The following is a 24266-nucleotide window of genomic DNA, read 5'->3' as shown; positions in this document are numbered from 1 at the left end:
ACGTGCTGTGCTTCAAGGCGCTAGTATCCTTTCGTAACCTCAACGCCGACTACCCACTGGGCACAGAAAAAGATCCCAACGGGGTTAGGTGCATTATTAAGAGAAAATACCCCCTCTCCTCCCCAATAAGCCTACAACAATGCCTATAGACTGGGCGCCGCTCTTGCCTGCCAAGCGCCTCGCACACCTGTCTCCATCCTCTGGGCGCTACGCCCTCACTTGCCTGCTCCTCTGTCCGCCAGGGTGTCCGCTGCTGGCGGCCCAGGCAGTGCCGGAGCTGGGCGCTGGAGTGATGCCAAGTGCCGGCGTGAGGGGTCCGGGTTCCAAGCTGCCTTGCCCTGGGCCCCGGCGGCGTCCGCTGCTTCTATCCAGCCGATCACGGGATCACTGGCACCGGCATGTGACTTCCGCTGTCAGCCTCGGCCAGCCACGCGTCTGCGCCTGCGCGAGGCGAGAAGGGGCGTGGCTTAAGTACATTTGGTGACCCTCAGTTCTGGGATCGTAAGCTGCCCCTGTCCGTAGAGGAGGATCACACACACCACGCGTCCGGCAGGCGACGAGAGTCAGATCGCCATGGACGCGCTGAGAAGCCCAAGATTAAACTGATCATGTTTGAGTGGCCTTTGGATACTTTCTTCTGCCCAAGATCAAACTCGTAGTGGGTTGAACGCGCCCACAGGAGAATGTTAGCACTACGCAAGCATGACCTAGTTTTCAACAGCAGAATATACATGTCACCACAGCCCCTCACTGAGTCACAGAAAAGTAAACAAAAAAGCACACCGAAGCACACCACCGCCTTTCTCCGAGGCACAGCAGAAATGCCTCGGAGAAAGGGAGCGTCCTTTTCGGATTCGGGGGCGTGTTTGCTGCTGTCTCCTCCCTGAGACTTTTCGCAAAAAACACGCCCCCGATCCGAAAAGGACGGGGCAGGATTGGAGTGACGGGACCTCTTCTCCAATGGCTGGCCAGCATTTACTAGGCCAGCCAATGGAGAACAGGGGAGAAGAGGGGCGGGTTCAAGCCCCTCTTCTCCCAAGTGATTATCTCTCGCGAGCGAGACTGCGCAAGCGCAGCCATCGCTAGCCGAGACCTAAAAAGCTGCACTCCACACACGGCCACAATCATCAAAGGAAAAAGCCATACGCTGGCCTGTCAGACCTGCCCTTTTCTCACTGCCAGATTGTTCTACATAGGGACTAACTCTTTCACCCACCAGTCTTATAATAATAGAAATGTGGCATCTTAATCATCTCTCTACAAGAGTTCATACCGTATCTTTAGGTATATTGTTAGTCATTATGCACATAAAACTTCAAATTCCATTCTCTTCTGTGATATACTTCCTATACTCAGTTTAGGAAGTCTGTCAAAACTTGGCTATTTGCTCAGGCCTACAATTGAAATCCCCATTTTCCTGTCCCAGCAACCGATTGACCCCGCTTAGCGCCAAGAAACCGTTGGTGAACGTGCGCTTTATAACTTGTTTTTAACATAACATAACATATATTGTTGAAAGAGAGAAAGGGTATGGAGTTTGCCCATATATGACTCCTACAGTGCCGCCCCAGAAAGTATGTCCGGTCTTCAGGCGGGCTTCCCTAATCGGTTTCAGGACACTGCCAAAGTGGTGCAGCAGTATCTCCATGCCAAAATATAATGTGACCCAAGAGAATGAGTGGCTTTAATATAATACCACAACAGCCTCATGATGCAATAATAATTAATTAAGCAGATGTCTAGCGTGCTCTAGAAATCTGCCATTAGTATCTTACTTCTGTCTCCATGCAAAGCTGAAGGTGAACTCCACTTCCTTGGAAGTCAATCATTTCAATAGCTCATTGATAGAGTTTCAATACAATAGGTGTACCTCGAGGTCTCCAGTGCTGTCATGGAGCCAGATTGAATTATGAGTAAATGTGGTATTCAGATGCCTTTTTGTGCCACGTTAATATGGCTCACAACATTTACCTGCATCAAAACCACCAGCATTTAAATTCTGAAAAAACTTTATTTGACGCTGCTATTTTAAGCTACTATAATGTGCATATCGTGACCAAAGGGAGCATGTGTGCTGGGCCTAGCTAAAAGCTCCTGGTTCCTCTTGTTTGAAGAAGCATATCATGAAACAGCCATACACCAGCATAAGAATGATCATATTAACTGGAAATCGTGTTGCCTGGAACCATGAGGTTTCTAGTATAAAAATGTGAAAATAAATTGCAGGCAGAATCAGGGCCGTCCCTTCCCCTGAATCTGCCAAGGCCCATAAGAATATGGACATAACTCACCAACCCAAATTGTAACATCTAAATGTTAGTGAAGTAATAGGACAGTGGTGCCATCAGCATACAAGTTAGATGCCCTCTGTGGATTGCAGTTTGTGGATCTGCAATAATGCCAGGAGTGAGTTTGAAAGCCCTTGCAGCCCCTAACTACCACGAGCACAGCCTTACCAGGCACAACTCGTTATTGACATGTTTAAAGGCCTGAAGTCATATTTTCCATAGGTTGGCATGAAGATTGCCTAGAAAAAGCATCCAAGAACTGTTGCAGTATTTATCAAAAGTCTAATTCAAAGGGATACATAGATTTATCTTGCCTTGATCTTTATATATTACTTATTTTTACTAAAATATTGAGAGAATGATACCTATTGTTTTCTTGAATTTATTGTATTTTTGTTGCTGTTTAAATACTTTACTCACATTTCTCTGAGGAAAGGCCTGACATTTTTGTCTCATAGCTTCCACAAGGAGCTGACTTTCTACATTTGTGGGAGCACATACATTGCTCTTCTACAGCTAATAGTTTTTGCTCTGGCTTGCAGGAAATAACTCATTTATACAGTGTGTTGGAAATTATGTATGAATGTGATATCTAACTCCTAGAGAGCCCCAGCAGTCATTGCCTTCCGTATGAGGGATTTGAGGGCCAGAGGAGCGAGTGATTGTATGTATTGATCCCAAGGAGAGCACCATCAGGTGATCTTTTATTAATTTCCTTATCTGCCCTCTATTTCCATTTGGATGTTTACTAAGGGAAAGTGCCGTTGTGTCTTTTTCAAATCTAGCATTACATCCTGAGTTTGTTTCAATCAACATTTCACTTTTAAAAAAAAAAGTCCAATCCGTTAATTTATTTATTTTTCCATATTTCCTCGTTGATGGGGTTCTACTTAGCCTTTTAATTTGAATTCTGAGTTCAGTTATTTGTCCATTAGGTTTATGTACAGATATGATTGTTTGTTGACAAATTTCTTTACTATGGAAGGCATGTATTTCTCATGCCTGTTATGTTAGTGCTTTATGTTGTAAATAGGCATAAGTCTATCAAAGTAATAGGTTTGAAATTCGTTCTAATTCTGCATCCATCCAACCACTTTCAAAATCATCTATCAGATTGTCAATTTCTTACTCTGTTTTGTGTAATTTAGTATATTTATGCATTATAGGCACCAAAGCTTATATATTCTTGTTCTATTACCTAAAATGTATTCTGGTGTGCCACCACTTGGTTACATACATTGTGAAAGGTATTGTTCCATTTAACTAGCATCAATAAGTTATGACAAAAATCAGTGTGGTTAGCTTGCTCTCAACAATCTGAGCATTTGTCATTTGAAAGAAGCAAGTAAGGACTAACAAAATATTATCCCAATTTTGCACCTGACCAAAAGTGAAGACAAATTAATAAAATAGTGTTTTTCAGTTGCGGTATAATTCTGCAAACTCTTGGTAGGTACGTACACAGTTTATCCATACTTATAGATGACCTAGGGCCCCTAGAACTAGGGTACAGGGAAACTGCTGGTTGGTGCTAGCTCATTCTAAGTACAAAGGTACTAGGGTTTTTATCTGCTCCCCTGGAGAGATGAAAGTTTACACCTTCTTTCCTTGAAAATCTCTTCAATCCCTTATAACTTACTTTCCACCAATGTGTGTACAGTATGTTTTGTGTCATGTGGATTGCTTGTACTGCAATTATGCCACCTTCAAATCACCACAAAATAGTACAGAAAGATAGAAACAGGACTGGACCAGAAAGCAGGGAATGAAAGAGTAGAAAGAGGGAACGAAACACTATGTAATGATAACTGTTCGTTCTGTGTGCACTGTGAACTACATCATCTCTAACTATGGCCCTGAGGAAGAGGAAGGTGAGGGAGAAGCTGAAGACGAAGGAGAGATTTACAGGGACCAGTAATGAGAGATTAACAAGGTGGTAAAGTGAGATAAAATCAATGTCTTTATTTATTTATTTATGACGTTTCCTAAAATGTGAACATGGACCAATGATGTTAGAAATGGAATGCTTAAGGTAACAGATAATAACCTCAAACTATTTGTATAGCAGCCCCTTGTAAAAATTAGGCACAGCCAGTAAGAAGAGGGTCAATAGGTTATCTTTTAAATTGGAACAATGTTAAGAGAAAAAAATGGGATGTGAAAAGAAAAGAACGAAAGAAATGATAGCTGGGAGAAGTACAAGAGGACAAGATAAATAATGTAAATCAAGCAAATATGAATAGCTACCTCATACATCATTCGACAGAATAATATAGGGTAGTTAGCTAGTGAACAGCAAGAAGAGGTATAACTGATTGGTACCAGTGGTGATGAAAAGAGGGAAAGTAGATACTCAGTGAAATGGGAATGAGCCAATAAATGTCAAAGAGTGGTACTAATGTAAGGTGGTAACAAAAAGTGTGGACCACATAGAGAGAAATAAAAAGTGTGGTACATCAAGGAGGGAAGTAAAAGAAGGAGCAGGCAATGGCATAGTAAGTGCCAAACCGGACATAGAAATGAAAGCAATAAGTTTTATCCTCAGTTGAAATCAAAGTGTTCTTGAAATTGGAGGATTTTAGGTTGTAAAGATGCAGGATGAACTTTAGATGAACTTTAGGTAGGTCAGTGAGGAATGAATTCTCATAGTCCAATCTATAGAGAACAGGCCCTTAAACTAAGGTTGCTCATGATAAAACTACTAGATACCCCAAAGCAACCAAATTTGATTCCATGCTCTCCGGGACAGAATAGTGATTTGCGGTTATAGTTTGGGTCTGCTGTCAAGAATGAAAACCATTGAATTAGAGTTATCTACAATGGTGGGTTTACAGTCCAAGAGTGTACAGAAACTGAGCCATGACTATGCAGTATTTAAATCCCAACCACTCAAAAATGTAGATTTGCAAATTATCAAACCTACGTTTTTGAGTGGTTGGGATTTGAATAATGATTGGACATTCAACTTTGGATGTTCTCCAAGGTGTTGAAAAGTAGAGAGATTTCCTTTGGAGATAAGATCTTGAGGTGTATCTGAGTGTCTTTTTGTATCGCTGTGACACAATTCATTGTCTCAGACACACAGAGCACACACACACGCACACCCACTCACACACACACAATTGCTCTTGTTTTCTCCTTTCACCTCTGTCACTCTTCCTCCTCCGTTCATTTTCCCTGCCTCTCTTCCTAAACATACAGCCTTTGTGCACTGTGCACAGGAAGTTGTAATAACTTAGTGGGCGAAGGCCTCCTAGGGAGCTGCCTCTGTATCCCTAAAGGCAAGCAGTTTTGATTGCCATGTTATTTTAACGTGCAAAGAACAGCCCTCCTTGTAGTAGTGAAACACGAGCTTAGATGCCTCCTTGATTGGGTTGCTGGCAGCGGTCTCTTACCTTGTGCAGGTGCCATGGAGAACTGCACCCCTAGTCAAGGCTTTACCCATCAAAGCATATTTTTAGTTGCTCGTCCAGGGGTTGTGAATGGGTCAGAACCCCTGGTTGATTTGCCCTAGAGTCCGCGTAAGGTCTTCTGGCTACCATGACCTTCTGAAAGGTCCTTCTCAAAGGTCATAGTAGCAAGTCTGATCCAACGATAATGCCTTCTATGAGTGATTATACTACTAAATAGAAACATGAGCCAAATGACAGAGATGAGTAGAGATGACAGGTGCTCTGGTTCCTGCAGGAAGTGCTTCTAGACGGGAGAGTTTACCTTAACATAGTTCGTAATTCACCAACCTCACCCCCTCCCCCCCCCCCACACACACACACATATATACATAGGTGCATGCAGAGTAAGCGAATTACATTAAAAAATCGTAACAAGATTAAGTTGGATCGACAACTGGGCTGAATTTGTTAATCGATAAACATGCACTCATCGCTTGAATTTGGCTTTGGAAAATAAAGCAACAGCAAAATAATGTGATCGCTGTAGCGTTGCTGAGGAAGCTGCGAAGTACAGTTTTTGCAAAACAAAGTGTCCCAACTGTAGAGAAAATGCTTAAATCTTTGAAATAGTAGAGTGTCATCCACCCGGAAAATAAATCCTGTTTAGAAACCGTCTGCTCTGAACACAGCAAGAACAATGACTTTGAAACTCCCCCTCTGTTTGCATGCTGTGTTAGAAATGTTGTATTTGCTGTTGTGCCAGAGCTTGAAAGTCAGCGACTTCATGCCTGTCTTTCCTTTCTCTTTCTTCATAGCAGGAGAAGCTCGGTGATATCTGTTTCTCTCTCCGCTACGTTCCCACAGCCGGCAAGCTCACGGTAGTCATTCTGGAGGCCAAGAACCTGAAGAAGATGGATGTCGGCGGGTTATCGGGTGAGTGTGCAGTACTCACAATCTGCTTGAAGGAGGATAGCCATTTGCAATTTACATACATTGTGACTGTATTTAGCTTACAGAATCCACCTGGTACTAAAGCATCTATCCATCCATCCATCCATCCATCCATCCATCCATCCATCAAAAGGGGGCCCAGTTTTCAAAATGCAACCTTCCACGTCATGTCTTTATCAGCCATGCATTTAGACCATGATGAACTCACTAAAGGATTCATGAATAGGCAGAGAGAGGGTTTATTGAGCTTTGATGTATACAGTTCTTATAGATATATAACGGTGCGTACCTCAGCGTGTCATGGTTCAATCCGACTCAACAAGAGCCCAGAGAGGAACAATGAAACTGTCACAGGGTTTTCTGTGTTGTGCTTGAGAAATAAGTTGGCTTATTAGTGACATTCAGTTGTGATCGCATTAGCATATGCTCTTCTAGAATCATGAAGGCTTTAACGCACAGTTATTTACAGGTCTGTGGAACAAACACCCTAAAAATTGCTTCTTAACTCCTGCAGAAGCTTTGTTATTTCAGAGCCATTCCCTCTGACAGGATTGGACTGGCCTGTAGGGCAATCGGGCAGTGCCCGAAGGGCTTGTCTGACAGGTCAGAATATGAACTGCTTTTTTGGCTGTATGTGTGCAAGGTTTTTGGTCTGATGGGTCAATGTTTACTGTTACTTTCTCTGGTATTAGCACAAACATTGCCTGCAGCAAGCACAAATGCATTGAGCACCCCCCTAATATCTTGCTAAATCATTTAACAGTGTGCCTTTACAAGTTTGAAACTGCTGTGATTTGCAACTGGGGGTGCCACCATTTTAGTTTCCTAATTCACTAGTGGGGGCCACTTTTATTTTGATGTGGGGGCCTATTTAAAGTCCCAATCCGGCCCTTCCCTCAGAATGTTTAAACTCATCCGGGCTGACTTTCATAAACTGTTCTGGGGGCAGCCCTGCCCACGTTTTCACTAGTTCCATTTGCCCTACTGCAAAGGATCCCAAAGTCCCCTACATTTCAAAATCCAAGATGGGTTAACCCTTCTGCTCTTGTGCAGAGCCTGTGTGCCACCCAGAGGTATAGTCAGGGTAATGATCAGCCCCCCCCCCCCCGTGGTAACTCAAAACCAGTTCTGAGGATAGTGTTCCTCCTACTGGGTTTGTGCCAGCCTGAATATGGGGACGTAGGCTGGGTCTTTCAGGTTTCACCTGCCATTTGTTTGTGACAAGGCAGACTCACTTGAAGTAAATGAAGTTCCTGGGTCCCCCCAAACAGATCTTCCCACAAGGGAAAGCAAACAGCTCTCCACACCCACACCATTGTCTCTGCTCCAAGAGCAGTTTTTACAGCTTTTGCATGGCTCATACAGGCCAAGAATAGACTGGACAGTGGCTGGAGAGCTAATGGAAATTAGCCATAAGCTTCCTCAGACAGGATAAATATTACATTCTAGAAGTTCCATTTTCAGTATATTTAATACAAATTCTAGTTATTATTAGACTGGGTTTCTATTAAATATAAAAATGAGTCTTTGAATAGAGTCTATAGCTGATACAGGTCAAACGTTATAGATTGAAGTATATCATCTATACTTTGACCTTTCCTTTGTGCCAGTTAGAGCGTGGCAAGTGGCTATATAATTTTGGGCTAGTCACTGAGGTACCATGCCTTTTTTAATCTCACATATGCTCTACTCTTAAATATTATGTGCCCTACATTGTTGGCAGCAAGGTGTGCCTAGGGAAGACTAATTTAATATTTAAAGTTATGCATTCGTACTTGTCAAAATGGTGATTTTGACAGGTTTGTGCAGCTGGATTGAAGCTGGTGTTGTCAGCCTATACAAAAGCAAGGCCTGAAGCCATGTTTGCACTGCCATTGTAGTGGATGGAACATTAGACACTGCAGTCCACAGGGGGCATTTATCTTTCCATGACAGGGGTGTATTTCTGCACCATATACTATGGTCTAATAGGAAAGTTAATTGTGCTAATCAGGTGTAAGTCAATTTTGACATGTTTGAAGGGGCACACATACACTTTGCTCGTGATTAGCAGAGGTCAGGTGCACAGAGTTCTAATGCCAACATTTGGGGGAAACCAAGAAAAAATATGGTGATTTCCTCCACTAATAACATATCTGTTATGTAAAGTCAGTGGGATCTGACACTAGAAATGTGAGGATGGAGATATTATTTTGCCTCATTAGGTATTATGTTTATCTTGGAAATCATTAATAATTATTGGTAAATCTATATTACAAATCAGTGGGATTCACAGTAATAAATTGCAGCTTTTTTTGCTTCTGGACACTGAGTATCTATCAGGAGCATTGTAGGTAGAATAGTTGATAGACCTAAACACATTCACAACCCATATAGCACTATGTCTTGTTTACATACCACCTGTTGTGAGTATTGTACATTGCAAACTCGCTGTGAGACTTTTAAATGTACAGGGGCTGAGAGGCTGTTATTGCCCTATTTCCTCAGTCTCGTGGCAGTGTATCACTTTGTCCCACTTTTTTGATTATCTGCCTCTCAACCAGAAAAAGACATGGCAGAAACTGGGGAGTATCCAAATCTAGTTCTCCTGTACATGGGCACAAGCTTCATTCTTTTTTCACTCATAATGGTGTAATGTAAATTATTTGTCATTATAGTCACAATTCTAACAATTTAGTTTACAATTGTAATATTCATATAACAGCAAAGCATTCCCCACTACTTATACTTTGAGACTGTGTAGGACCCTCACGTTTTCATCAGAACATCTGTCATCACCATCTGGACCTTAACTCTTTGGCCATCCCATGGCCATTGCATTAAAATGGTGGACCATGAGTCCTGTAGGGCTTTTATCCCCCTTTAACATTGATTTCGAAACGATATGGAATGTAAGGGTATTTACCCAGTCCCATTGTATACTGTTTCGATTGGCATCCTTGGTGCTTACAGTATCTCACAAAGTAGTACTTAACCGGTTGACAATGAGCTATAGACGTTACATGATATTCACTATTGTGATATTTCAAGTTTTGTTAGATTAGACCACTGCCTAATTTCAGCCAGTGGATTCTGGTGTTCGACACTGGAACCGGCACCACTTATGACAGTCTGACACATGGTGGCACTGCTCATCTAATTTAGGGATGAGCAGAACAACGGTTGTTTATGAATACAATATACAATAAAAATTAGTAAAACCTTCCTCCTCAGCCATTCCTTTAGCTTTGGGGTCCTGGAATATTCTGAACTGTTGCACTTGCAGGCAAGAGAGTTAGTAGTTGTTTTGGCAGCATTGACAGGGGCTATGGGTGGTGCAAGCTGCAGTGGTATCCTTGTCAGGGCCCTGGTACTTAGTATTTTACAAATTAAGCACTGGATTAGACTATTTAATGCCAAGAGACTAGCAGACAACTAGGAATTAAGATTAACTATAGAGAATTCACCAAATCCGTAGTAACTTGAATCAAGAACTGGTGCGGTCATCCATTTTTCTTGACAGAGCATATGACTAGGGGCAGTATGAGATCCTTACTTCATTTCTCATCCGCCTTAATCTTTCAGATATTGTGGCACACTGAGGAGTTACTCCGTTTACAGAGACTGGATGTACAATATGTCAGAATTGCAATAGAGGAGAAAGCACTGCTCTTACAAGCCTTAGAGCGAGCATTTACGAGGTACATTGAGAAGAAAACCTCAAATGCTATTTCAGCAGCAAAGCCTGTCAAGCCAGAAGCCATTTCCAAATCTGCATGACGCTCCCTGTGCAATAATTACCCGTCACCCAAGGCTGGTGTGAAGAGCCTTGTGCAGCTCCCCGTTTGACCGTGCCCTGAAACTACTCGTTAGTTCACCAGCGCCATTTACTATGTTCAGGAGAAGGGAAACTATTTCCTCTGACAGGGCCAGGGAGAATAATATGATTTCTATTTGGCAGCATACAGATTGTACCTTAACAGCAAAGAGACCTTCTCCATGAACATTCTCTGTTTTAATGTGTGCCCACAGCACAGATCTTTATTGAAGAGACAAACAACTATATATAATTACACGTACAAGACAAGGCTATGTTTGTGTTGGCCAGTGATGATGTGGCAAATAAAATGTACCCCATGTCAATTAACAACAGATGATTGTAAACCAAGCGAGCCAGTTGGACTGGCTCGCTTGGTTTACGTTTGTGGTAAAAGCTTTCTTATCTTTATGGGGCCATGTGTTTCAAACATATGGCCCCATAAAGACAAGAAAGCTTTCACGAAGGACGAAAGTGAAAGTGGACCATGCCTTAGCAGCTCAGCCAGGCGTGGCGAGACTCCACCCCCTCTGCCATCGCCATTTCCGCACACGCGGAACAATAGAGCCGCATCCAGGGAGCGCGTGCCGCATGCAGGGCAGGATGTGACATCCCTCATTAACATGACCAGGTACCGTTTTACTTTATAAATTAATGCGGGTGCCCACCCCGCTTATGTGAGCCCTAGCGGGTCCCCACCCCGCATGCTAACTTTATTTCTACACCGAGGGAGCCTACCCCTCATTTGCCGCCTGAGATTGCCGCTGCTGCTGCCCAGCCGCGGCCGCCTGGAAGTCAGACAAGTCTGCCTGCGATGTGGGCGGGGCCTGCGACTGGGCCGGCTGATGCCAGAAGCAGCCCGAGCGTTGCGGGAAAGGAGTTAGCCTGGAGCCTCGAGTGCTCCCTATCTTAAGTCCCGGTCCCGAGATGGGGGACCGGGTGAAGCGTGGCGCCGCCCTCCCATCTGTTGCACTCCATTCCCTGATGGTTCTCCCCAGATGCTCCCACTACACACTTCTTCATTGCTCCCCTACCTCTCAAAACAGTTTTACATCTTTTGGAAGTCCAAGTTGTTGAGGTGCCATTCTGTTTTAAAAAATGATTTTGCATAAGAAAAAATATTTTTTTTAATTTACTGCTCCAAGTGGCAACTTCCTCTTTCTATTGGTAAATAAAAAATAAATAAAATGGCGCCCTGTCATTCAGTAGGAACACACATGTATCACACATTATACACCCACTGAATGACGTGGCCACATGATGTCCTGACACGCATGTGCTCATGCACTTGTTGGGTCATCATGTCTTTCTCTTCTTTCACGGTTGCCCAGCATTGGCAAAGAACATTTTGTATAAAAACCATTGACAGCTTCACAAGTGTGCAGCCTATTGGCTTTGCCAGTGCCTTTTTATTTTTCCATTTCGGCTTTATTTTCATGCGTTTTAACATTTATTTTTGGGATGGGTCATTTTTGCTTGTTTTACAAACATATGCCTGCCACCTTCAAAAATTGGCATTTTTAGTATTTATTTATTTTTAATGTAAATTGTTCATGTTTGCAAAAAAAACTAAAAAAAGGAAGCTTGCCCGGGTCAAACCTAATGGCTTTACCAGTGTCTGTTATACTTGAATTAAGGCCACTGGCATTCTTTCAGTGCCATTCATGTAGGCAGGGCACAAATTCAAGGATCCAAAGGAGCTGTGTTTCCCCACGGCTCGATTGAATACAGAGGTTGTTTTGAGGAGCCCTGGTACAGTATTAAAAAGCACTGGCAAAGCCAATAAGTTTCGCCTTAGCAAATTCTATTGGATTTGTCAATGTTTTGTTAGTCTTGTTCATGCTGCTGTGCAGCATGGCTTAAAGTAAAAAAATAAAAATGCCCTGTGATGCGTTCAACGCTGGCAGTGTCATAGCACTTTAAAAACAAGCATTAAAAATGCAATAGGTGTCGCCTTTGATTAAGATAAAGCCATTTGCTTTGCCATACAATACCATTGGCAAAGAAAATGGCTTTAACTTAATAAAAGGCGAGACCGATTGCATTTTCAATGCTTATTACTTTCTAGGCACTAGATTATTTAACTTTGTCTGAGCTCATCCATTGCTTTGTCCCCTAGTTAACAAATCAATTTCCCACACAGATATACAGCCATTTGTTATGGGTATTCAAATAAACTAGCATTTCCTTTGTTGCTCACGTTAAATTCCCATTAGACAACTAACTGCAGTACAGTGCACCTACTATATGCTAACATTGGTAACCCATTGCATCCCCACCCAAATTGCATTCTCAGTAGACATCGAGGACTGGATTTACTAACATTTCACGCAATGCACTAGCCTACTTCTGTCTGCCTAGCAAAAAAACAGGCACCCTTGTGCCATGATGCAAGGGTGCCTGCATTGTGATTAGATTAGTTTTTGTACAGGAAGGCATATCGGCATGCACAGAAACTGAAGCTTTTTTTCTCTTTGTATAAGTTCTGCAGAATGCAACACACATGCAAAGAGGAAGTAATGAGGAGAAATAAAGATATTTCTCATTGTTACGCCAGCCTCCGGTGGACACACCATTTTGGTGCAAATCCAGGTTTCCGACTGTAGTAAATCTGGGTTTGCATCTACATCCATGGGTGGATGCCTGGGAATGTCCATGCTTCACCCATGGAATACCTCCCAGATGCAAGGTAATGCAAGGCAAACAAATGAGATGCATGACTTTTTTTAACTTAACCATGCAAAGCCATGCAAGTCGGGCTTTCCATGCCTTAGTAAATCCCGACATACATTTTGCTTCGGGACTGCATCAAACAAGTTACGCAACTCCGGTACAAAATGTTTGTAAATCTGGTCCTCAATATCTCTTTCTCTCTCTCTACCCTCTCTCTCCCTATCTCTCTTCACCACCTTCCCTCTTTCTTTGGCATTTACCTTCCCTGCTTTCCCCTATGAACAAGAATGGGGCATGTCTTAATGTTTAGGCAATCTTGGGACAGCTGCTGTGTTAGAATGAAAAAAAAAAAAAAGCAAAAAAAACAATTGATGGACAGAATGCAGAACAATGTCATACATTCACCCCAGTACAGAGATCTGGGCCTAAATCCATTGTTTTTTTGCTCACCATGCCATTCCAGTTTGAACCCAGCCATATGCAAATCAGTCTTGACCCTGTGCCCCATGGGAACAGTCCAGCCCGAACTGCCAAGCCAGGTCCTCCCTGGACTGGAAACAAGCATCCTAGGACCGGTTTCGGGCTTTCAGCCCTCGTCAGCCAGGGTAGCTTGATTCCAGTGGCATGGAGAGCAAGGGACTCACGTCTGAGCATACCCTTCCCACTCGGGGTGGCAAATGCAAAAAAAACAATTGATGGACAGAATGCAGAACAATGTCATACATTCACCCCAGTACAGAGATCTGGGCCTAAATCCATCGTTTTTTTGCTCACCATGCCATTCCAGTTTGAACCCAGCCATATGCAAATCAGTCTTGACCCTGTGCCCCATGGGAACAGTCCAGCCCGAACTGCCAAGCCAGGTCCTCCCTGGACTGGAAACAAGCATCCTAGGACCGGTTTCGGGCTTTCAGCCCTCGTCAGCCAGGGTAGCTTGATTCCAGTGGCATGGAGAGCAAGGGACTCACGTCTGAGCATACCCTTCCCACTCGGGGTGGCAAATGCAAAAAAAAACAATTGATGGACAGAATGCAGAACAATGTCATACATTCACCCCAGTACAGAGATCTGGGCCTAAATCCATCGTTTTTTTGCTCACCATGCCATTCCAGTTTGAACCCAGCCATATGCAAATCAGTCTTGACCCTGTGCCCCATGGGAACAGTCCAGCCCGAACTGCCAAGCCAGGTCCTCCCTGGACTGGAAACAAGCATCCTAGGACCGGTTTCGGGCTTTCAGCCCTCGTCAGCCAGGGTAGCTTGATTCCAGTGGCATGGAGAGCAAGGGACTCACGTCTGAGCATACCCTTCCCACTCGGGGTGGCAAATGCAAAAAAAAACAATTGATGGACAGAATGCAGAACAATGTCATACATTCACCCCAGTACAGAGATCTGGGCCTAAATCCATCGTTTTTTTGCTCACCATGCCATTCCAGTTTGAACCCAGCCATATGCAAATCAGTCTTGACCCTGTGCCCCATGGGAACAGTCCAGCCCGAACTGCCAAGCCAGGTCCTCCCTGGACTGGAAACAAGCATCCTAGGACCGGTTTCGGGCTTTCAGCCCTCGTCAGCCAGGGTAGCTTGATTCCAGTGGCATGGAGAGCAAGGGACTCACGTCTGAGCATACCCTTCCCACTCGGGGTGGCAAATGCAAAAAAAACAATTGATGGACAGAATGCAGAACAATGTCATACATTCACCCCAGTACAGAGATCTGGGCCTAAATCCATCGTTTTTTTGCTCACCATGCCATTCCAGTTTGAACCCAGCCATATGCAAATCAGTCTTGACCCTGTGCCCCATGGGAACAGTCCAGCCCGAACTGCCAAGCCAGGTCCTCCCTGGACTGGAAACAAGCATCCTAGGACCGGTTTCGGGCTTTCAGCCCTCGTCAGCCAGGGTAGCTTGATTCCAGTGGCATGGAGAGCAAGGGACTCACGTCTGAGCATACCCTTCCCACTCGGGGTGGCAAATGCAAAAAAAAACAATTGATGGACAGAATGCAGAACAATGTCATACATTCACCCCAGTACAGAGATCTGGGCCTAAATCCATCGTTTTTTTGCTCACCATGCCATTCCAGTTTGAACCCAGCCATATGCAAATCAGTCTTGACCCTGTGCCCCATGGGAACAGTCCAGGCCGAACTGCCAAGCCAGGTCCTCCCTGGACTGGAAACAAGCATCCTAGGACCGGTTTCGGGCTTTTAGCCCTCGTCAGCCAGGGTAGCTTGATTCCAGTGGCATGGAGAGCAAGGGACTCACGTCTGAGCATACCCTTCCCACTCGGGGTGGCAAATGCAAAAAAAAACAATTGATGGACAGAATGCAGAACAATGTCATACATTCACCCCAGTACAGAGATCTGGGCCTAAATCCATCGTTTTTTTGCTCACCATGCCATTCCAGTTTGAACCCAGCCATATGCAAATCAGTCTTGACCCTGTGCCCCATGGGAACAGTCCAGCCCGAACTGCCAAGCCAGGTCCTCCCTGGACTGGAAACAAGCATCCTAGGACCGGTTTCGGGCTTTCAGCCCTCGTCAGCCAGGGTAGCTTGATTCCAGTGGCATGGAGAGCAAGGGACTCACGTCTGAGCATACCCTTCCCACTCGGGGTGGCAAATGCAAAAAAAACAATTGATGGACAGAATGCAGAACAATGTCATACATTCACCCCAGTACAGAGATCTGGGCCTAAATCCATCGTTTTTTTGCTCACCATGCCATTCCAGTTTGAACCCAGCCATATGCAAATCAGTCTTGACCCTGTGCCCCATGGGAACAGTCCAGCCCGAACTGCCAAGCCAGGTCCTCCCTGGACTGGAAACAAGCATCCTAGGACCGGTTTCGGGCTTTCAGCCCTCGTCAGCCAGGGTAGCTTGATTCCAGTGGCATGGAGAGCAAGGGACTCACGTCTGAGCATACCCTTCCCACTCGGGGTGGCAAATGCAAAAAAAACAATTGATGGACAGAATGCAGAACAATGTCATACATTCACCCCAGTACAGAGATCTGGGCCTAAATCCATGGTTTTTTTGCTCACCATGCCATTCCAGTTTGAACCCAGCCATATGCAAATCAGTCTTGACCCTGTGCCCCATGGGAACAGTCCAGCCCGAACTGCCAAGCCAGGTCCTCCCTGGACTGGAAACAAGCATCCTAGGACCGGTTTCGGGCTTTCAGCCCTCGTCAGCCAGGGTAGCTTGATTCCAGTGGCATGGAGAGCAAGGGACTCACGTCTGAGCATACCCTTCCCACTCGGGGTGGCAAATGCAAAAAAAACAATTGATGGACAGAATGCAGAACAATGTAATACATTCACCCCAGTACAGCTGTGTTAGAATGATCCTGGACCCTATGTGTTTGCTGTCCGCTTTGCTCTATCATAGAAGTAAAATGTTGCAGCAGCACAATGTCTCAGAAACATTAATATCCCCCCCTTTCCTCAGTCGTTTTATTTCCAGGAGAAGCTGCACAGTGAATATCATCCATTTCTTAGCTCTCTTGTAGATATGAGGTGTAGACCAAGAACAAAATTAGGAAGGCAGCATTTCAGAATCTTTCAGACAATCTGCAAATTCCACTTACTTTGCAGCTGTACATTTGGGAGATGAAGCTGGAGGCTGCAAATCCTACCAGATGAGCTGGAGGTCTCTCTATCGAAGGGCGTACTATTCTGGGCAGGGAATCTAATGTATTTTGCTTGGGTGTCATGGATCGCAGCCATTTTCACCAGAGCTTTTATGGTATTTATATTCTAAAGCGCAAGAATTATAGTGTATTACTGATGGGCAATTGCATTTCAAAGTGACTTTAACTGACACATTCTCTATGAATCAGATAATCTTGTTGATTGGACGGCCTAATCAGTGAAACTGATAGCGTAATCACTGAATCACTCAGCATGATGAGTTTTAATGGGACATATTTCTGATTGCAAGATTGAGTGTGCACAATAAACCTGATGTATTCAACACTAGCATAGTTTCTTGGATGATTATATCTTTCTTACACACTAACTTCAATGGGCAGTATCTTCTAAGTGCATGTTCACACTCCTGGGCATGCTCAGGGTGAAAGTCTAGGAATGCCCTCAATCAATGACACAGCAATTCTGCTGGAAACATTGCTTGTCACAGCAATTCAGATGAACATTGCCTCTTTAGACAATATCTGTGTTCAGCAGGTGTAGTGGCAGAGTAACTCAGATGAGCTCCTTGCAGAGCACAGAAACCCCTATGGTTGCTTTTGCCCACATAATAGTAAGTTTTATGATGGACTTATTACCCAGCAAATTACTGTTAGTGGGCATCTTCTCTTAAATTATACGTATCGACTAGTGCAATTTTCAGTAATCTGCAAATGAAGGAATTCCAAAAAGTGACATACATGTGAGAGCACCCACCAACTACATTTTTTGTTTAACTTCTATTGTAATTGCTTCAAGTGTTTACCCTTCAAAAACAAGGCTGCTTTATGTCTTAAAGAGGTTTTCCCTTTCATGTACTTAACGTGATTTAACTCTTCCTAACAATGGAGTTCCTTCAATTGTTATTGAGTGCAACCCGTCTGACTTGCTTCACAGGTACCAGTGGCGGCTTTCAGGCATCATCGTTGAGGGTTACAGGGGTAACAGAAACACACAGCTATAAACCAGGAGAATGATTTATACATGCATGAGTGTTGTTGAATTTGAATGTCATATATGTAGCAACGTGGGGGTGATGTGTGAGCTATACATGAGCAATTGACTAACTTGTGGCTGACACAGTGGTCTCTATACATAGACATGTGCGAAATCAGAGGGTGGTGCTGGTGAGAAGGTTCTCCCTGCGAGTAATTGTATTTTTCAGATGCCTTTGAAACCTCTGTGTATATGCGTGTGTGTAGCAGCAAATGTGAAAGAGTTCACTCAGACACAATGTAGTAATCCAAACATATCTGAAACGTTTGCCACTCATTTAAGTACGCACTTCAGAAAATTGATTTGATAAAGGATAAGTGGTGAACTTCACCATGGGAATACCACCTGATTCCACCGATTATATTGTAAAATCAGCACAAGACCTCTTTTGGTAGCGGGCAGAAGAGATAAAGTGTGTGGTGTGTCTGTAATATTAGATTTAGACTGGCTGACCCAATGATCCTCGGAAAAGCACATGAAGTGTACTTGATGGATCCAGTGAAGCATTTGTTCTGTCCTGTGAGGAATTTTACTGCAATACCAGTGCGGACCAAGCTAAAGAGATGTAGCAGTGGCTTGTAAATTATGCAGCTCATAACTTGTGCAAATAATATTGCCTAGTAAGGAGGCAACAGGTCTTCACAGAGTATGAACAACTGGCTCTGTCACAATGTGTGTGTATGTATGTGTCCCAGATGTATTACCGCTGTTGAATGACAGACATACCCAAAACCCTTATGTGTAATACAAAAACCTGTGTAATTAGAAGGCGAGCTATGCACATGTCACCTCCAAAGCAGAATTTGCCCAGTGATTGTATAGAAGTATTGCTCTATGTAAAGTAATACAAATTGGCTACTAAATAGTTTGCCCCCCAGTTGGGACACTGTCATCGCTGGCCTCCTTTATGGTTTGCTTTATTATTTAAGCAGGTGTAACTAATTTTAGGCAAACAAATTATATATAGTACAACCTACTGTTGTCTCACGATTAAATAATGTATATGAAACAGAGACATTGTTTACAAAGATCCTCTATTTTAGGCACATTTATATTGTTTCCATGGTTTGGCTGGTTAGTCTGGTAACACATATAGTCCAGAGTCAATATTCTACCCTTTTCATGTCTTGCATAAACCACAGTGATCCCACAATTTAGATTTTAAGAAAATATATATATCATATATATTACAGTTATAGTTAGCTGAGCTAACTATAACTCACGCCCCTCAATGCACTGCTTATGATCTCACATATGACATCAATCATGCCATGGTCTGTGACATCACTGATGACATCTCAAATTACATCACTGATGACATCATCCAGTGACTGTGATTGTTTTTAAAAAGTTTATGAGTGTTAAATATGAGAGCCAAATATATAAATCAAGGTTTATTGGTGAATCAGAGGGTGTATGAGTGCCTGTATGGATGATTCAGTGGGTGCCTCACTGACTGTATAAGTGAGTGATTTGGTGTCTCAGTGAATGTATGGGTGAGTGACTAGGTTGTGTGAAAGTGAGTATCAGTCTGTCAGCTGGTGTCTAAGTGGCTGTATGGGTTGGTGAGTGGGTACCCGAGTGATTGTATGGGTGATTGATTGGTCATCTGAGCACCTGTATGGGTGTATGAGTGTCTGTGTGGGTGGGTGAGGGGGTGTGTGACTGCCTGCATAGATGTGTGAGTGGGTGTGTTATTGGCTGTATGGCTTAGTGAGTGCATCTGTAAGAGGCTGTGTGGGTGAGTGAGTGTGTTTATGGCTGTGTCAGTGAGTGAATGGATATGTCAGTGGTTTATGGGTGAGTAGCTGCATATGTGAAAGGCAGTATAGGCAAGTGTTGGAGTAAATGAGGACTGTATGCGTGAGTGAGTGATTGTGAGAGTGGCTGTATGGGTTCGTTAGTGCGTGTGTGAAGGGCTGTATGGGTAAGTGATTATATGTTAGTATCTGTATGGATAAATGAGTGGGTGTGTGTACAACGGTGTAGGTGAGTACATTGCTGGTCAATGATTCTATGGATGAGTGAGTAGGTGTGTGAGTAGCTCTATGGGTGACTGACAGTGTGAGTGGCTGTATGGGTGTATGAGTGGATATATCCGTGGCTGTATTAGTGAGTGAGGTGGATTATGAGTGGTTGTATGGGCGACTGAGTGAATGTGTGTGTAGACCTATGAATCAGTGAGTGGGTGTGTAAGTACTGGTATGGGTGTGTCAATGGTTTTGAGAATGGTAGTGTGGATGTTGGAGTGGGTGTATGGAAGGTTATATTGTGGTGTGAGTGGGTGCCTCAGAGATTCTGTGGATAATGTCATCAGTGATATTATGCGTGAATGTGTACATGCATGAGTATCTGAGTTTGCCTATGACTGGGAGTGTGAGTGTCTGGGTAGGCCTGTGAGTGGATGTGTGAGACTTTGAGTGGGTGAGTGAGTGGGTGCATGTATATCTGAGCGAGTCTGAGTGGCTGTGTGAGTCTCTGAGTGTATGAGTGAGTGACTGAGTGCATCAGTCTCTGAGAGGGTCTGTGACTGGGTTGTGTGAGTGACAGTATGGGTGTGGTGTGGGTGGGTATATGAGATTCTGAGTGGATCTGTGAGTGGGTATATGAGTGTCTCACTGGGTCTGTCAGTGGGAGTGGGAGTGTCTCTGTGGATCTGTGAGTAGATATGTGAGTTTGTGAGTGGACCTGTAAGTGGGTGCATAAATATCTGAGTGGGTCTGTTCATCAGTGTGTTACTCTCCGAGTGCGTCTGTAAGTGGATGCATGAGTATCTGAGTGGGTCTGTGAGTGGGTGCATGAGTGCCCAGGTGGGTCTGTGAGTGGGTGTAAGAGTCTCTAACAGGCAATGAGCTTATATGACGTAAGCTGCATGGGGTCTCTTTCCAGAACCTACTTTGACACTTTTTTGGGAAGATTTCATGAAGATTGTTCAAACAACGCCATCGTTGTAGGCAAGTCAATAAAATGATTTTGCTATGGAAACTAGGTCCTAACTATAACCACCTATTGCCGATATATATATTCTTTCAGCAGGGGCAACTCGGTGTTAACTCAGCTGATGCAGGTTTGGATTTTGACTTCTGTTGTGTTGCCACACTAACACTAAAATAGTAAAATGAAGAAACAGTCCCTTTCTGAATACTCTCTCCCTGTGTTGCACTCTCAATATTGATTCCAGATTGATGTTCAGTACTTGTTTGCAACACCTTACCTACCTTGGATAGCAAGTGTTGCTGTCAAATGAAATTGTTGGCTCTTTGCTTTGCTTATGATACATAGCTTGAGATTGATTTGCAATGACGTATCGTCACTATATTTTCCACGTTTCTGGAAAACCTCACGGAACACGGTGATGTATTTTTGTAATAATCTATAACTGTACTATGACTGGTGGTAAAAAAAACTCTGCATGAGTGAAGGTATCTAGATAGCCTTCATAATTATGCTTTTTTCTGCATTTGGAAGTTTGCCTGTTGGTATATTATAATTGAGTGTCAGGTGAACTGGTTAATTGTGAACTAGTATTAGTATTTTCTGTTTAACCAGTAATCCCATACTGTCAGTATTCAACCATACAGCAGCCAACAGGTGATAAGTGCATATGGTGAGTTGGCTGGCCAGACCTTAGTATGACCTATTATGCAATGTGTCTGATTAGGCTGATCTCAGGTTGCACAGCATTAGCTCTAGTTATGATGCCATGGTGCATATCTTCATGTACCTTGCTTTCCTTGACATCTTGTATCCAGTTCTTCTTTTCCTGGCCGCCACAATATCTTGTTTCCTATCCCTCATGCTCCTGCATCCGTGTCTAGCTGAACTTCTGTCTCCTTGTCCTTGTCCTTGAAGTTGCTATCTCTTACTGTCCCTTCACCTGTGCCTGCTTTCTGCATAATGTTGTGGATGCCCCCTGTCGCAAATTCTCCCCTGACCAGTGCATCCCAATTCTGGAGCGTCCCCATTGTCATTATCTGTTTTAGCTGAGTATGGGACACTAAATGCTCATTTCCTAGACTGACCTCGGAGAAAGGTGTGCTGAATGTGAGACTTTTGTGATTGTATGGATTTGCCTTAACTAAAGTCATTTTCTACTTTATTTGATACATACGATTCAATCAATAGGTAGAGTCATGCTGGTATGTCTTATCTCACTTGAAATTGAATCAAAACAAGTAAATATTCGCGGTAGAGTTTTCACACTGAAGAAGCTAGCTTTCAATGATTAATATTCACAATTTGGGCAAAAAGAATTACTCTTTCCTTTATTAGAAATCCTAACCTCCCTCCAAGGCGCATGACTTGGGTGGTTACATCACATTTATAAACAAACTAAGAAGGAGATTTTACTGCCATCTGATTAATACCTTTTCTTTTATTGCATTTTAATTACATTCCAACGCACAGGAGAATCGGCAGTTGATAAAAATATGCTTACTAAAACAAACAACTGTCTTAAACCCTTTAACGTCCTTTCCAGCTATTTAGAAAATAAACCGCCATTTTATGCATTCAATGTTTTAAGAAGTGCTGACGCTTCTGGTATAGTTTAAAAATGTCAGTGTAGAATGCAGATGAGTTTGCTTGTTATGACATTTGGTATTTATCTACCTTTTGTTCTGCATCGGCGGCTCCCTGTATGAATAAAAATATGACTCACCGTGTCCAATAAATATTAACCCCATGCTCTGCTCCGCCCATGCCTCGCTTTTCTTTTGTCATATTTCGGCTTTCTTCAAATCAGTGAATTCTGATGATATTAACAGGGACGTGAGGGCTCAAATTAGGTGAAAGAACAAAACTCGGCCGAAAGTCAAGGGCCGGAGATCTTTTCATCATCTTGAATTGTTTTGCATTAATATAATGAGGCAAGGGAACAAAAGAAAGCTATGATCAGCAAAGCTTACATTGAGTCCAAATATTTTATTCAAAGCGCTTCCTCAGGCATTATCGCTCTATAAAGGCTAATTATTTCAGGAAATCTTCCACTTGCCTTTATGGGTCCCTGCCCATGTTTAGAAGATATTCAGACTAACAAGCTGCTGAGCCATAGAAGGGATATATTAACAAAAGGAACAAACTCATTTAAGGCTATTTAGCTTTACGGATACAAGCGAAAGCATCATGTTTGCTTCATTTCTTCTTTGCCATTTTCTGATTATTCATAAATTTGTACAGCGTAAATTTGATTTAAAAAAAATAATTACAATATTAACCCTGTAAATAAAACATATCAAGACATCCAACTGCGCAAATCTTTAAAAAAAAACATTAATCCCACGTTGACAAAAAAGACAAGGGGAAATATTTTATTTAATATCATATAGACAGCAGATTTCGTGATTAGAAGCATTCAGTAATTATAACAAAGTTAACTAAATTAATTAGGCAATGAGAATTACAGTTTCTATTCCATTTTACAATTTTAATTTAAAAAAAAAAAAAAAAAACAGTCTTCCAAATAATAATATCACCTCCCTAAAATATTGGACAATATAGTAAAATGTGTGTTGGTTTCTCTGCAGGACATTAATCTTATGATATGTTCTTTAGGCATGCTTCATCATCTCTTAAGAAGGGTATCAGGAATAAACCTTGTTATTTTTTTCATTTGATACCTGAAATTTGAAAACTGTGGACTTTGAAGAGATACTGCTGTGGTCCATTTTAAACATCTATTGCTTACTATTAGTGCATCAAAAGCATTATCTCCCCTTAATATTTGCTATGTTATAAAGTATAAAAATATTTATTCCAATAATGAGATAAATTCCACATAATAAAGCGCAATTCCAATACTGCATGCTTCTCAAACAGATTTGACAACGGAGCGTTACATCTATGTTCCTTATTTATTTATTTATTTAAATCATTTTTATTGTTTTTCTCAACATTAACAGTTTTAATTCAGGACGTCTTACAGCATGAGACAGCAGTGCTACACAGCAGGCTCATTGTACTTAGATCGGGTGCCTAATAAAAAACGTCTGCACAGAGTGCATGGAGATAAAGCGGTCCGCATTGTCCTTGGTGATTGCTGTGTTTAACATAATGCTAGAGTGGCCGTATTACATAAATGCTCCGAGGTCGCAATGGGCGTTTGCACCCGCTTTGCACACCCCCCAGGGCCCTTTGGTATTGCAGAAGAGGCCGCAGACACTTGTGCGGGCCCTTCTGTAATACTGATAGTGCTGGCGCACATAAAGCGACAGCGTTACCTTTAGGGGATGTTCCTTATTAGCACTGTCATGCACCCCATGATGGCAGCTCTCTGGAGGGGGGAAGGGGACCCCATGGACCCTAGACATCCTCTTGCAGGCGGGTGCACTCACTGACTGCACCCGCCTGCAAGGGGATCTCTAATCCCTTTTAAAGGTGCAGGTGGGTTGCCGCCTGCACTGTGAAAACTTGAAGCAGCTTCAAAGCAGGAATGCGCTGCCCCCGAGGCAGCACAAGTTCATGGCTGCCTGGAGGCAGTG

The 24266-nt window shown here is 43.0% G+C and overlaps 1 protein-coding gene across 7 annotated transcripts in view; it reads left to right on the top strand.

The window, feature by feature from the left end:
• The window catches only part of LOC146855301 (synaptotagmin-1), a 4118085-nt gene that overhangs the window by 3825735 nt on the left and 268084 nt on the right, over positions 1-24266 (top strand). For 6 of the 7 annotated variants that reach the window (XM_085652999.1, XM_085652997.1, XM_085653000.1 and 3 more), the window contains one exon: positions 6496-6613. In XM_085652999.1, coding sequence (XP_085509125.1) covers positions 6496-6613 — 118 coding nt within the window. The remainder of the gene's footprint in view (positions 1-6495; positions 6614-24266) is intronic. The other variant, XM_085653001.1, reaches the window with a different exon arrangement.

This window comes from Triturus cristatus, chromosome 4_1, assembly GCF_964204655.1.
Source record: "Triturus cristatus chromosome 4_1, aTriCri1.1, whole genome shotgun sequence".
NCBI lineage: Eukaryota > Metazoa > Chordata > Amphibia > Caudata > Salamandridae > Triturus > Triturus cristatus.
Note: the sequence above shows the minus strand (reverse complement) of the source record. Positions and strands in the feature narration are given on the sequence as shown.